Raw genomic sequence first — 16182 nt, forward strand, 5'->3', positions numbered from 1 at the left:
AAGGTTCAATGTTGTGCCCGCTCCTTCCCTGTGATCCACCAGTGTGCCCGTTCCCCTGCTTCTGGCGATCCTTACCAGTGACGGCAGCCTCAGCAAGTTACTATTGCCCTACTCCACCGGCCATCAGAAACAGAACCACCCCCAGGAACATCACAAAGTAAATCATTGTCCGTCATATAGATATAGCTGTGATATAGCTTAGATAGATGTAGGTGTCATATAGCTTAGATACATATAGCTGCCATATAGCTTAGGTACATATAGCTGTCATATAGCTTATAGATAATAAATTCCATGGCACATCCAAGGCATGAAAAACAAGTACATACTTTTATTCACCAGACAGTGACGTTTCGGTCCACTTGCTGGGACCTTTCTCAAGTCATATAGCTGTCATATAGCTTAGATACATCTAATTGTCATATAGCTTAGATACATATAGCTGTCACATAGCTGATAGAATTATATACATAACAAACAAGTGTGAAACAACTGAAAATATGTCATATTCTAGGTTCTTCAAAGTAGCCACCTTTTGCTTTGATTACTGCTTTGCACACTCTTGGCATTCTCTTGATGAGCTTCAAGAGGTAGTCCCCTGAAATGGTTTTCACTTCACAGGTGTGCCCTGTCAGGTTTAATAAGTGGGATTTCTTGCCTTATAAATGGGGTTGGGACCATCAGTTGTGTTGAGGAGAAGTCAGGTGGATACACAGCTGATAGTCCTACTGAATAGACTGTTAGAATTTGTATTATGGCAAGAAAAAAGCAGCTAAGTAAAGAAAAACGAGTGGCCATCATTACTTTAAGAAATGAAGGTCAGTCAGTCAGCCGAAAAATTGGGAAAACTTTGAAAGTAAGGGCTATTTGACCATGAAGGAGAGTGATGGGGTGCTGCGCCAGATGACCTGGCCTCCACAGTCACCGGACCTGAACCCAATCGAGATGGTTTGGGGTGAGCTGGACCGCAGAGTGAAGGCAAAAGGGCCAACAAGTGCTAAGCATCTCTGGGAACTCCTTCAAGACTGTTGGAAGACCATTTCAGGGGACTACCTCTTGAAGCTCATCAAGAGAATGCCGAGAGTGTGCAAAGCAGTAATCAAAGCAAAAGGTGGCTACTTTGAAGAACCTAGAATATGACATATTTTCAGTTGTTTCACACTTGTTTGTTATGTATATAATTCCACATGTGTTAATTCATAGTTTTGATGCCTTTAGTGTGAATCTACAATTTTCATAGTCATGAAAATAAAGAAAACTCTTTGAATGACAAGGTGTGTCCAAACTTTTGGTCTGTACTGTACATCTTCAGAAGAGGGCAGTCCTCTCTGAGTCTTAAACATTGTTTCATTGGTCAAACGGGAAAAAGAGATAAGAGAAACAGAGATAACACTCTAACATCTGCGCACTGTGCACCACTTTGGAATGTGAACTAATGTAAACATCTAGTAGACGCCATATTCTCATGGCGTCTATTCTAACAAGAATACTGCATACGTCATGTGTGACACTTCAAGGAGGTGCTTCTCTATAGGCAGTGAATAATATGTATACATCATCAACCCATATGATTGGCTTATGCATTCCTCCACAGTCTATACACCTCCCTTGGGACACCTGTACAAAGGTGAGAAAACAGACACTGCCCACAGCACAGCTCTTTGCCCCCCCCCTCTCTTCTCCAGTCTTGAAACAAAGAGGGGGGTGGGAGGCACTTGAAGAAGAAAAAGTTAACCAATTACAGTCCTAGAGATACAAAACATAGAATAAAATTCACACATCTCTATCAACATCCTGATGCATCCTGAATGGATTACTCTCCATTCAGAATGCATGGGGATATGCCTGATCAGTTATTTTCCGGTATAGAGCCCCTGTGACGGAACTCTATGCCGGAAAAGAAAAACGCAAGTGTGAAAATACCCTAAGTTGTACCTCTGCATACAGACTTGGCTACTGTAGAACGTGGTCATCATGGATTGCCCCTGATAGGTACCAGAGGGGAGTTGCAGTTCTCTACTTCTTAGTAGTCTACCCCTTCAAAAAACTGGCCCTAAGCCATGCACATTTACTCTCTCCTCCCATATATCTGATTTTGACAGGGAACAGATGCTGCATATAAATAGTGCAATTTGTCAAAAGCGTAATGAAGGTCTCCGAAAAACAATTTTTAGTTAAACAGCATGAAATGTAATGAAAATATAATCATAGGAGAGAGAATATTATCCCTTAATATTTTATACCATCTAAAACAATTTAAGGAGCGACAATAAATGAGATCCTTGGGGAGCACAGTTGGAAGAGAGGAATAATGATCTCTTCCTAGCTCATTAATATCTCCTTAATCTATCATAACACATTAGAAATGAATTTACAGTTTACACAGTAAGGCTATTGACCTTGGATGTGTCCTTTCCAGAGACAGACGCCAGCCATCTTTCTCCCGTGTACTGATCTACAGCATTTCCATGTACCTTCCGTGTCCGGTTTATGTCATTTCTTTACCTTAGAGTCACTTCAATTCGAGCATTTTGTATAATTTTTTGTTCTTCTTTTAGATATGTTATCTTCAAGTTCTAATCGTCATGGCGTTTTTAGGTCCAAAATGTGGTGTAGATTGATTATTATTTTTTTAAATATGTCTTTGTGGCAGTTGGAGCAACTCTGGGCTTTGGGATTCAGTTGGAAAAGAACATTCTGGCTGCCACCACTAGAGGGAGCTTATCATTGAGTTCAGTGTCTAACCGTTCAAATCATGTAATCAGGTTTATAATAGTCTATAGTGTTTTCATGGGTTGCCAAATACATACTGTTGTGAACAGGGCTGGTACTGCCCTCTGAGGGGCCGACAAATAACCCCAATGTTTCCTGAATGTGAATTTATCCAGTGAGGAGTCCCTGGTCTCTGTCCTTAACAAAAAGAGAGGATGGAGACAGCACGTCCTTTTCTTGGTATTTTATTCCAGATGCAACGTTTCGGCTAAGAAGCATACTTGAAAAAGGCTTCTTACCTGAAATGTTGCATCTGGAATAAAATGCCAAGAAAAGGACGTGCTGTCTCCTTCCTATCTTTTTGTTTTGGATTACCCCCCTGATTATGGGAAAGCTTACCGCTTTCTCTGGAGACGTGCACCCACCACTGGCTACTAGGTGTGCTGTCCAACACCCCCCCCCCCCCTCCTTATGATGGTCTCTGTCCTTTGCAGACAGCTTGGCTGTGATTATATTTAAAGGGGTTCTCTGGTAATTAAGAAAATAAAATTATTGAAAATACTTAAACTTTACTTTATTATAAATATATTTCCAAATACCTTTCATTAGTTATAATGGCTCGTTTTGTCTAGAGAGGAATCGTTAGGGGAAATAAAATGGCCACCGTCCTATTAGTACACACAAAACCATACAGGAGGACAAGTTATTTCACAACACTGAGCTAAAGAGCTGCCTCATCCTCCTTTCTGCTTTACTTGTCAGGGATTGTGATCCTGAATACGGCAGATAAGATCTTTAGCTGAATCTCTGTAGGAATGGCGTTCATGAGGAGACATGAAGTACAGAGAGGAGATGAGGGTCTGGCTAATGAGCAGCAGTTTTATGCAGTCTCCATTACCACAGCCCCACATTACCGTAGTCTGTCCTGTCCCTCGTCTCTGTACTTCGTCTCCTCATGAACTCCCTTCCTACAGAGATTCAGCTGAAGATCTTATCATACAGTCAGGTCCATAAATATTGGGACATCGACACAATTCTAACATTTTTGGCTCTATACACCACCACAATGGATTTGAAATGAAACAAACAAGATGTGCTTTAACTGCAGACTGTCAGCTTTAATTTGAGGGTATTTACATCCAAATCAGGTGAACGGTGTAAGAATTACAACAGTTTGCATATGTGCCTCCCACTTGTTAAGGGACCAAAAGTAATGGGACAGAATAATAATCATAAATCAAACTTTCACTTTTTAATACTTGGTTGCAAATCCTTTGCAGTCAATTACAGCCTGAAGTCTGAAACGCATAGACATCACCAGACGCTGGGTTTCATCCCTGGTGATGCTCTGCCAGGCCTCTACTGCAACTGTCTTCAGTTCCTGCTTGTTCTTGGGGCATTTTCCCTTCAGTTTTGTCTTCAGAAAGTGAAATGCATGCTCAATCGGATTCAGGTCAGGTGATTAACTTGGCCATTGCATAACATTCCACTTCTTTCCCTTAAAAAACTCTTTGGTTGCTTTTGCAGTATGCTTTGGGTCATTGTCCATCTGCACTGTGAAGCGCCGTCCAATGAGTTCAGAAGCATTTGGCTGAATATGAGCAGATAATATTGCCCGAAACACTTCAGAATTCATCCTGCTGCTTTTGTCACCAGTCACATCATCAATAAATATAGGAGAACCAGTTCCATTAGCAGCCATACATGTCCACACCATGACACTACCACCACCATGCTTTACTGATGAGGTGGTATTCTTAGGATCATGAGCAGTTCCTTTCCTTCTCCATACTCTTCTCTTCCGATCACTCTGGTACAAGTTGATCTTGGTCTCATCTGTCCATAGGATGTTGTTCCAGAACTGTGAAGGCTTTTTTAGATGTCGTTTGGCAAACTCTAATCTGGCCTTCCTGTTTTTGAGGCTCACCAATGGTTTACATCTTGTGGTGAACCCTCTGTATTCACTCTGGTGAAATCTTCTCTTGATTGTTGACTTTGACACACATACAAGTACCTACTGGAGAGTGTTCTTGATCAGGCCAACTGTTGTGAAGGGTGTTTTCTTCACCAGGGAAAGAATTTTTTGGTCATCCACCACAGTTGTTTTCCGTGGTCTTCCGGGTCTTTTGGTGTTGCTGAGCTCACCGGTGCGTTCCTTCTTTTTAAGAATGCTCCAAACAGTTGTTTTGGCCAGGCCTAATGTTTTTGCTATCTCTCTGATGGGTTTGTTGTGTTTTTTCAGCCTAATGATGGCTTGCTTCACTGATAGTGACAGCTCTTTGGATCTCATCTTGAGAGTTGACAGCAACAGATTCCAAATGCAAATAGCAGACTTGAAATGAACTCTGGACCTTTTATCTGCTCATTGTAATTGGGATAATGAGGGAATAACACAGACCTGGCCATGGAACAGCTGAGAAGCCAATTGTCCCATTACTTTTGGTCCCTTAACAAGTGGGAGGCACCTATGCAAACTGTTGTAATTCCTACACCATTCACCTGATTTGGATGTAAATTCCCTCAAATTAAAGCTGACAGTCTGCAGTTAAAGCACATCTTGTTTGTTTCATTTCAAATCCATTGTGGTGGTGTATAGAGCCAAAAATTTTAGAATTGTGTCAATGTCCCAATATTTATGGACCTGACTGTATGTATTCAGGATTATAATCCTTGTAGGAGAGGAGGATGAGGCAGCTCTTTAGCTCAGTGTTGTGAAATAACTTGTCCTCCTGTATGATTAGGACAGGTTCTGTGTGTACTAATAGGACGACGGCCATTTTATTTCTCCTAATGATTGCTACCTAGACATAACGAGCCATTATAACTATTAAAAGGTATTTTGGAAAATATTTATAATAAAGTAATATTTAAGTTTTTTTCATTTTCTTAATTCCCAGAGAAACCCTTTACAGGGGTTTTACCATCATAAACCCTTATGGCTTTTTCACAAATAATCTGAAGAATCTTAAAGAGGACGATACTTCAGACATGTCTGTTTTACTAAATGATTTTATTCCTCATGCAATAATGATTGTGGAGCATCTTTTCATGGAAATCTTTGTTGTTCTGTTCCTCAGTTATTGCTACTAGAAGTTTACTGACAAATCTGCAACTGGGTGTTACCAGTGGGGTGTGTCCCTGCACAGTCTGAAGCTGTCCAGTCAGTGCTGCCATTGTCAGACTGCAGGGACGCACCATCAACCGGTAACACCCAGTTGTGTATGGAGCCTCCTGGTGGCAGATATTGGAGGAAAGAAGGATCGGGCTATTGGATTTCAGCATGTCCAATCCTTTTGCTTCTTGGAAAATAAGCGCTACCAGAGGAGCCTGACAGCAGTCTGTAAAAATACAAAAGAGAAGTTCAGTTTGTTCTACCAAAGTCTTTCTTTAACAAATGATTTTCATTAAAAAGTTGCTTTAAATTACACCAAATGTAAGGTTCTGGTATTTTAATAAGTATCTTTAGCAAGAAAATGATGGAATTTGATTTAAGTCAGCCAGGAATTTACGTATCCAAGACTTGCGCTCACACCAAAATCAAGCTACACACGACAATGACTAATTGTACCAAGTGTCAAATGCAGTCAATGCGACATAAATCTTGACCTGCAAATGACCTACAAATTAAAAAAGACTCAAAGCTCCCATCCGAGCAGATGTTGAAAGGGCAAGGCCTTGAGCTGGAGATATATATAATTAGCAAGGGGCTCAAGAATGGGTTTAAGTTGGATTATGCTAATTCTGATTTCAGTAACAGCATTGAAAACCCCTTCCAGATGAACCAACAGTGTTGTGATAAGCTGATTTGTATAATTTGAATAAAACCGTTTATATGATTTTAATGCCGTTATGGAATTATCTCCCAAGAGGTCACGCCATGTAGAGCTGCTCTTTTGAAAATTGGATGAAAGAGTCTTGAAACTCATCTGCGGCATTCTAATTTACAGCTTACACCGACCTACAGATTCACACGTTCACTGACCACGTTATTTATTTTAACGTCTTGCCAGTTTGATCCTATTAACCGCAACCACAGCTCCGTGCCCAACAAAATAACATTTGCATTGACATATTTTTGCTGCCTTTTTCTTTTTTTTTAAGCTGTTTTTCTTTTTCCTTGTGTTGGAAGCAACACGAGGCGAGTGTACAGCCTAAATCGAAATTCGGATTTTCCAGGTTAGGTGGAATCGCAATTAAATGTGAAGTTCTTGGGGTTTCATAACTTAGACCAATGGTAGCCAAATAGTATTTTGTGATCCACAGGTAGACCTCACAGTATTGACATATGGATTTCGCTCTTAAAGGTCCCCATACACATAAGAAAAGTTGGTGTGAAAGAAGGATCGGGCATGTTGAATTTGAATGCCCAAATAAGATAAGTCTCCATCAGAGGTGTCTGGTATTGGCATACCCTACTTGATAGCTATTTCTCCACAATCGCCAAGTGTGTTCTCAGTGGGCAATATGCTGCTGCCAAACATCTCTTAAGAAGAGTTAGGATCAAGCATGTTGAAATCCCTCATGCCCAACCCTTTTTTCTCTCTGATAATCAAGGTAAAGTTCGGACACTGCCATAAATATTAGATGGTTGGCTGGTTCCAACCATCTAACATTCATCTCATGTTAATGGCCACCTTTAGGAGAAAATCACCTTCTGATCCTCAGCTGTGTCATGTGACCAGCACTCTGACTTTCCAAATAACACAGCATCTTATATGTGGACAGCAAGCCAGTTTCTCTATGTATTCCCATGAGAGACTCAATGTCAGTCTCATAGGAAGGAATAGAGAAGCGGACCTCCTGTCTTGAGTCAGCTGGAGAGGCAGTGTGTTGGTCACATGACACAGCTGAGGAGCAGAAGGGAGGTTATAACTCACAAATACAGTCTCTGGTAAGAAGGTTGCTGTCACTACAATTTACATCATGTACCTTTCTAACAGATCAGAAAACAACATTTTTTGTGGAATTGCTTCTTTAAGGTCCCATGCACATTCAATATCTGTTGGCCGACAGCTGTCTCTCCCGACTCCCGTAAGTTTTCCCCATACACGTTTGGCTTAAACGAATGTGTATGTGTATTCTATGGGGAGAGCGGAGAACTTGTGGAGGCTGCTTAATCTACTGGGAGAACAAAAAGATTGAGTAAAAATATTAATTTCACCAGATCCTTCTCTCCCTCACATCCTCTGTCGGGGGAGCTTTTCCCGAGAAACCACACTCCCTTTTCACCAAGTCATGCCCCCTTATGGGCATGGCATAAAAAGTGTCTAAAACCCTCAATAGGTGTAAGGCATGTGCGCCAGAACATTTGCAATTGTAAATCTGCTTCATACCTGTCACAGAATGCTATAGTATATCACTAGGATACTGCAGAATATTCTGATCGGGGGGGGGGGGGGGGGGCGGTCCGACCCTGTGATACGTAGAACAATGGGAAAGAGGGAATGATCAGTAAATGTCATGTCATAGGTTATCCCCTTTAGGGTCCATTCACACGTCCGCAAAATGGGTACGCATCCGTTCCGTTTTTGCGGAACGGGTGCAGACCCATTCATTTTCAATAGGGCCGGAATGTGCTGTCTGCATCTGCGGATCCGCACTTCTGCATCCGTGCTTCCGTTTCCGCCAAAAAATAGAACATGTCCTATTCTTGTCCGCAATTGCGGACAAGATTAGGCATTTTCTATTATAGTGCCGGCGATGTGCGGTCTGCAAATTGCGGAATGCACTTTGCCGGTGTCCGTGTTTTGTGGATCCGCAAAACACTTACGGACGTGTGAATAGACCCTTAATCAAAGCCTATAATGAGGATGTTTTTAGCTGAATCGTCAGCAAATGTTTTCATTGCCTGGTCTCGTGTTCAGATGACCTTTATATTTTATAATTCCAGTTATTCCAGTCAAACCATTGCAATAATGGTGCCCGACTGTCTGTAACTCTGTAACATTGCACTTTTCAGTGCTGGGATACTGTAGAAAGATAAAACCGTGGTGTTGTTTTGCATTATAAAATCGATAAAATACTGTAAATACTCTATTAAAACTGAACACAGAACGGAAAGATATTCTTTAATAAGGTACAGAGGCCATCAGTTCTATCAGTAGGAAGGGACTAACTTAAAGAGACCTTTCATAGATTTTTTTTAGTTCAATTAAATACCTTTCTTTGCCGGTTAGCCCCCACTGATGCTGCCATCCTGCCTGTTTTTTTTTAAAATATCGCTTGTACGCCCCGCTGTGCCCCCCTGATGTTTTCCCGCCCAGTATGTTAATACTGAGCATCGGTACAGGGAGGAGGAGACGCCAGGGTTTCTCAATGGGCGTCTCCTTCTTCCTGGCTGTGCCGCGATCCAATCACATCGGAGAGCGTCACAGCCAGGGAGAAAAAAAGCTCACCTTCCCCCTGGCTGTGATTGGACAGCGCTACAGCCAGGAAGAAGGAGACGCCCATTTAGAAACCCTGGCATCTCCTCCTCCCTGTACCGATGCTTAGTATTAACATACTGGGCGGGAAAAGACACAGCGGGGCGTACAAGCAATATAAAAAAAAAAAAAAGCCAGGTGGCAGCATCAGGCAAAGAAAGATATTTAATTGAGCTAAAAAAAAATCAATGAAAGGTCCTCTTTAATGGACAGCAAACAGAATTGTACCAATCAGTGTCAGGCAGCCGCTGCCAAGGCATACCGTAAAAGATCATGGGATGTGTCAGGATAGATGCACATGATGAGAACATAGTACAATCAGACTGCTTATACATTATTGACTATAGTTTTAGACCATAGTGGTAGGATAATATGTACACTATATTTTTCCAACGTTACTATGTTACAAGTAACCAAACCTGCCAGGGCGAAACTGCAAGAAGTAAGGAAAGTAACGGTGATACATAAACCATCCACTCATTGTTACAAAACAGCCTTCCATAAATGATTAGTACAGGTGAATATAAGTAACTTTGTCATATATCTTATTAAAGAAAAGGCTTATATCGGACTGCTTTGCTCTTCCCTACTTTGACATCAATGGAAAGAGGGGGGGGGAGACACAAACTGAAGTTTCTTAGCTCTGCTACACCTAGCACTTTTGACACTACTATATGTAGTAATGTAAGAGTCTACCACTGCGAGGTAATACACCACATTCTAGCTGGCTGCAGCCTCCTCCTCTTTCCATAGATTTATTTTGTGTGAGGCTGGAGACTGAGATGAGTGCTATTAGAGATAAGAGGCTGAGTGAAGGCAAAGAGGGGGAAAGCAGCCTGAAAAGTCCAGGAGGAAGCATAATTCTTTCATAAGATATATTACAAAGTTTCTTATATTCACCTGTACTGTTAATTTCTGAAAGCTCATTTATAACTGAAGGTGCACTTTAAGTCTGCTAGGAACACTGGTAAAAGGGATTATTCAGATTCTATACAATGAGCAGTGAACAGTTGCTTACCACCTACACAATGGCACCATTGCTATACTTTTAAACCTCTTTTTTCACCTATTAGGCACATTTAGAATTCACAGGGTACCATAGTTTGGGATTGTCTCCCCTACCCACTTGAAGTTTCATCTTCTGTGAAGATAGGGAAGAGAAGGCTGAGCCTGTGCTGGTCACCCCTTGTCACCAGTGCCTCTCTACCTCGTACTTGGTGTTATTTTCTCACAGTAAAGTTGTGTCTCTTCTCATACACAGATATTATTCTGCTCTAAAGACGATGGAACAACTTGAACATGTTTATCTCCCCAAAGTGTCCCAGTATCGCTTCTGTCAAATCATGGTAGAGAATCTTCCCAAGTTACGAGAAGAGATCAAGGAGATCTCCATGTCTGGTCTCAAAGACTTTTTGGAAAGTATCAGGAAGCATTCTGACAAAATTGGAGAGACTTCAATGAAACAGGCGAGTTTAATTTCTTGTGTAGAGTCAAAGACAAGCTTTTTCTACTATTTTTCTTGCCCCTACAAAATTATGAAACCAGATACTGGCTTTTGAAGAGCACTTAACCTTCTACTTAACGCTGGAACAGTAAAGCAGTAAGACCAATAACGTGTTTTCATGAATATTCCCTTCTCAATTGGGGGCTTAAGAAGTGAAAAGGGCTTGCCTATAGCGGAAAGTTTCAGATTCTCATTGGTGTGGTTGTGTTACTAGAGATCATCCATGAGGTTGGAGTTTGTTGAGATACAAGATATAATAAATTGCATGCACCAATCACCTGAATAGAGCTAGAGGAAAAAACAAACCATTCTGGCTTCCTGGTGCCACCACTAGAGGGAGAGTGGGAGCTAACGGCATACTGTTCATACATTTAGCTCAATAAAAATACTGTATACGAGTGCGCTGTCTAGTAGTGGATTGATCCAGCCAGGTGTGCAGTTGATTTGGAGCTCTGTGTCAGAAAAATGTTTATCTTACACCTGTAAAGGTATATTAAAGTTTTTTGTTTTTTTTCTTAGACCATTTCTTTAATATGCATATGACCCCTGAGAAATTTGGCAATATTAAGCTGGGGGCAATCAAGCAGCTGCTGCAGGAAGCCATCCAGATGAAGAGCCACCTCTATGACGTCCAAATGCTTTAATAGGGCATATAGAGATGGGTTGTCCTGTTGGGACATTCTCTTTAAGACATTAATCATGGACCTCTCTGTAGACCTTTTGAAATTAAGATGACATTAAACGGATATTCCAATTACAAAAAATTATCCCCTATCCACAGGATTGTGGGGGTTCTACAGCTAGAAGCCCCGGCGATCACTAGAATGGGGGCCCCAAACCTAGTGGAGCTACCCCTGAAATGGACGGAGCGGCTGGTTGGAATGCGCGCTGCCGCTCCATTAATTCTCTATGAGAGTGCCAGACATAGCCGAACCGAAGCGAGGGTTTCTGACCAGCCTCTCCATTTATTTGGAGCTCCATGGGCCCCCTTTCTCATGATCCCCTATCAGATAGGGGATAACTTTTTATAACTGGAATACTCTTTTAAGTGTATAAATGTGTTAAAGGGGTTCTCCAGGCTTTTAATATTGATGACATATCCTCAGGATTGGTCATAAATATCAGATCGGCGGGGGCCCGCCACCTGGCACCTCCACCGAACCCCAGCTGTATGAGGAGACTGCACGTGCAGTGCGCACGGGCCATCTCCCTTCTCTCTTCCCGCTCGCTGCTGCTTTGCCATAAACAGCAGTGGTGAGCAAGAAGAAAGAAGGGAGGCGGCACGTGCGCACTTCGCACGCCGTCTTCTCATACAGCTGATTGATAGGGGTGCTGGGTGTCGGACCCCCGCCAATCTGCTATTGATGACCGTTCCTGAGGATCAGTCATCATTATAGGAGAGCCCAGAGAACCCCTATAATATTTTGCCATTTCTTCTACTCTCATGATATACCACTTTATACTTCACTCATAATGGTGATTTATGTTCTATTTCTGTTTTCTCAATGAAAACAGGCACAGCAACAGAAAACATTTCATGCGGCGCTGCACAGACAGACCAACGTTTCTTACAAAAAACCCATATACATCATAAATGGTCATTCTGCAGGAGGAGAGAATGAGGTTACACCAAAAAGTCAGATGTTGGAAGATGAGGACACAGAGGAAGAGGTATGTCTATTTACTAAGGCTCTTGGCATAGGATTGTCCACCGTTGTAAAGAAGGAAGTGCATACGTTGCAGAAAGTAGTGACCACCATCAATTTGAATGAAAAATTGTCCAAACAGTCAAAGAAAATTCTAGTTGTGAAAAAATAAGCTGCTGGTAACTTTTGGGATTCCTTACTAGGAAAGATGATCAATGCGGAGGATGAGTAGGAGGATCTCCGGTATGAAGGATCAGCAGCCTAAGGGTACTTTCACACTTGCGTTTTTCTTTTCCGGCGCTGAGTTCCGTCATAGGGACTCAATACCGGAAAAGAACTGATCAGTTTTATCCCCATGCATTCTGAATGGAGAGCAATCCGTTCAGGATGAATCAGGATGTCTTCAGTTCAGTCTTCTTGTCTGATCAGGATGGAGATAAAACTGCAGCATGCTACGGTTTTATCTCCGGCCCAAAAAACTGAACACTTGCATAAATTCCGGATCCAGCATTTTTTACCAAAGTAATGTATTAGTTTCGGCGACGGAACTGCCTGCCGGATTCCTCTGCCGCAAGTGTGAAAGTAGGCTAAATCGTAGGTTGTCACGTCACTTGCAAAGATACTTACAGAGGTTTTCCAATTTAGAAAAGTGATGCTGACTGCCTTTCTGTCTGAAAAAGCTATTGCGGCAGCCACATCCAAGAGATGGCTGGTTGTAGAGGTGGCTGGGAGTGTCGCCTTGCAGAGGAAGACTGAATGGTCCATGGGTCTAGCCAGCACTATGGCCTCATTATTGTAAGGATCGTTGTGGTCCTGGCAGTTGTCTTCTGATGTGCAGTCCATAGGAAGAATGTCTATGTCGAGCACCTGCCTAAATATTTTTGTAGACTGAATGAATCTAAGGGTGGATATGTGCTTCAGTTCAACCACATTATACCATATTGAGGTCATCGTTGGTCAGTCATGGGCTATTCTAATTAGTTGGAGATCACATTACGTATTCCATTACCAGTAACTAGTCCTTTAACATGCTTTCTATATGAGTAGGTTTGCAAGTTGTGTGACAGGACACTTGTTGTCCACGTGCTTAGGTAAGGCAAAGGTCGGTGATCCTAATACTGGCACATTTTAACGTCTTCATTATAGCTGCAAGACCCAGAGCTCCCTAATTCTGTTAAAATGTACTTGATCACCATTGGATGCTGTGGTAACCTAAGTTCTGTTCAATAGAACTGCATGTGGTCCAGAACTTATGTAGACTTAGGCCGGTGTCACAATCTGGCAAGGTTGGGCAGATAACTGAACGGACAAGGGCTTGCTGCTCTACATTTACTGTCCTGTGTAGTGTTTCTTACACAGGATGGCAAGAGAAACTAGCCAGGGCATTGATGTGCTTCTACTGGATGAAAGGCGTTGAAGCATAAGGGGCTCTGTGTAAAAACCTGGAGCCAGCCCTGCTCAGAACGTTAAAGACTATGTACACCTTCTGAGGCAATTTATTTTTATGATTGCATGTTACTCATTGTTGGCTAAAAAAAAAATCATTTTTTCGGTTGGCCTTTATTAAAAATATTGAGCCGTTCTGTCACAAAGGGCTAACTGTTTTTCTAGCTTTGTGACTGGTACTTTCACTTTGTGCTGGTCGTCTAATAAACCTCATCTCTAAACTACTGAGAGCTCATAAACACTTATTTAAGCCACATTCTTATCAATAAGATAAGAACTGAGCTATAATGAGTGTTTATAAGGTCAGAGAGCAGAGATAAGGAGTCCGTTAGCTCCTAACTGACAGAAAAGAGAGAAAATCCAAAGGGTGCTACTAGAGCTTCTCAGCTCTGTGCAGAAAAAAGGACTCTATATTTTTTAATAAAGACCAATTAAAAAAAAAAATTTTAGCTCAAAATGAGTACAATGCAGTAGTAAAAAAGCAATTGCCCCCAAAGGTGTATAGAGCCTTTAAAGTAAAACCATATTACTGTCATTTGAAGCCTGCCGTGTCCTGTCCACACTAGACACAGTGCTGATGTACAGGTGATTATTCAGTCCATCTGTTGGGTCCATGTCCACATTAGTGAATGTCATCCTTTTTGCAGGTCCTTAGTGTCCAGGATTTGGTAGACTTTACCCCTGTGTATCGGTGTCTGCACATCTACACAGTTTTGGTAAGTAGAGTCTTAAATATATTTTCTTTTTTAATGATAAAATTGTATATTTATACCAGTGGAAATGTTGGACTACTTACTATGTTTAAGGTGCTCAGATGTAAAACCTGCCAGCTTTAGTAGACCTCATTGTTAATACTTACATCCACCTGGCACGTAAACTAAATAGGGTAAATCTCTTTGGTTATGTTTGGCCGGTGCAGATACGCCGCAGATTTTCAGTCCAGATTTTGCAAGCAGTGGAAAAATTATTTAGACCCTTTGCAATGCTGATGTTGAAATCCGCAGCAAATCCATCACATTTCTGCATGTAGATCACACAGATTTGTGGTAAAATCTATGGCAGATTTTTTCCACTGAATAAATGTGTCGTTTGAGAGTAGTTGTTCCCCCTACGTCTACAGTTTGAGGGTCTGGAATAACCCCATACAGCTGTGCTAGAAGAAGGGCTCGCTCACAGACAACTCTTGCAGTGTAGAAAATTAATTTTGGTTTTGGGGCCATTTGATAGGCTTTTCCTTGTCAGTGGAGATGGAGAACAGATCTGGAGTATAAAACAGGTAAATTTACTATTACTGGTAATATTATATGGACACTGTGGCTAGTGTTATATGGGCACTGTGGCTGGTGTTATTATAAGGGCACTATGGCTGGTGTTATATGGGCACTGTGGCTGGTGTTATTATATGGGCAGTATGGCGTTATTATAAGGGCACTATGGCTGGTGTTATTATATGGGCACTATGGTGTTATTATAAGGGCACTATGGCTGGTGTTATTATATGGGCAGTATGGCGTTATTATAAGGGCACTATGGCTGGTGTTATTATATGGGCACTATGGTGTTATTATATGGGCACTATGATGTTATAAGGGCACTGTGGCTGGTGTTATTATATGGGCAGTATGGCGTTATTATAAGGGCACTATGGCTGGTGTTATTATATGGGCACTATGGTGTTATAATAAGGGCACTATGGCTGGTGTTATTATATGGGCACTATGGTGTTATTATAAGGGCACTGTGGCTGGTGTTATTATATGGGCACTATGATGTTATAAGGGCACTATGCTGGTGTTAATATATGGGCACTATGGTCTTATTATAAGGGCACTGTGGCTGGTGTTATTATAAGGGCACTGTGGCTGGTGTTATTATATGGGCAGTATGGCGTTATTATAAGGGGACTGTGACTGGTGTTATTATATGAGCACTGCGGTTGGTGTTATGACATGGCCACTATGGTGTTATTATATGGATACTGTGGCTGGTGTTATTATATGGGTTAGGCCTCATGCACACGACCGTTGTGTGTTTTGCGGTCCATTGCGGCCCATTGTAGAAATGCCTATTCTTGTCCGCAAAACGGACAAGAATAGGACATGTTATATTTTTTTGGCGGGGCTACGTAACGGAGCAACGGATGCGGACAGTCCGCATTTCTTGCGGCCCCATTATAGTGAATGGATCCGCACCCGAGCCGCAAAAACTGCGGCTCGGATGCGGACCAGAACAACGGTCATGTGCATGAGGCCTTACTGTGGCTTATATTATTATATTGTCACTATGGTGTCATTATATAGGCACTATTGCTGGTGTTATTATTTTGGAACTATGGTGTTATTATATAGATACTGTGGCTTGTGTTATCGTGTGGGCACGATTGGTGTAACCATTATATGGCTATTATAGCAGGTAATATTACATTGACATTTTGGCTGGTTCTATTATGTTG

At 41.7% G+C, this 16182-nt stretch overlaps 1 protein-coding gene across 2 annotated transcripts in view; it reads left to right on the plus strand.

The window, feature by feature from the left end:
• Positions 1 to 16182, plus strand: part of EXOC6 (exocyst complex component 6) — a 231443-nt gene that overhangs the window by 62127 nt on the left and 153134 nt on the right. For both annotated transcript variants that reach the window (XM_040436335.1, XM_040436336.1), the window contains exons 6-8: positions 10396 to 10600; positions 12154 to 12309; positions 14378 to 14446. In XM_040436335.1, the coding sequence (XP_040292269.1) occupies positions 10396 to 10600; positions 12154 to 12309; positions 14378 to 14446 (430 nt within the window). The remainder of the gene's footprint in view (positions 1 to 10395; positions 10601 to 12153; positions 12310 to 14377; positions 14447 to 16182) is intronic.

This window comes from Bufo bufo, chromosome 6 (genome assembly GCF_905171765.1).
Source record: "Bufo bufo chromosome 6, aBufBuf1.1, whole genome shotgun sequence".
Lineage (NCBI taxonomy): Eukaryota > Metazoa > Chordata > Amphibia > Anura > Bufonidae > Bufo > Bufo bufo.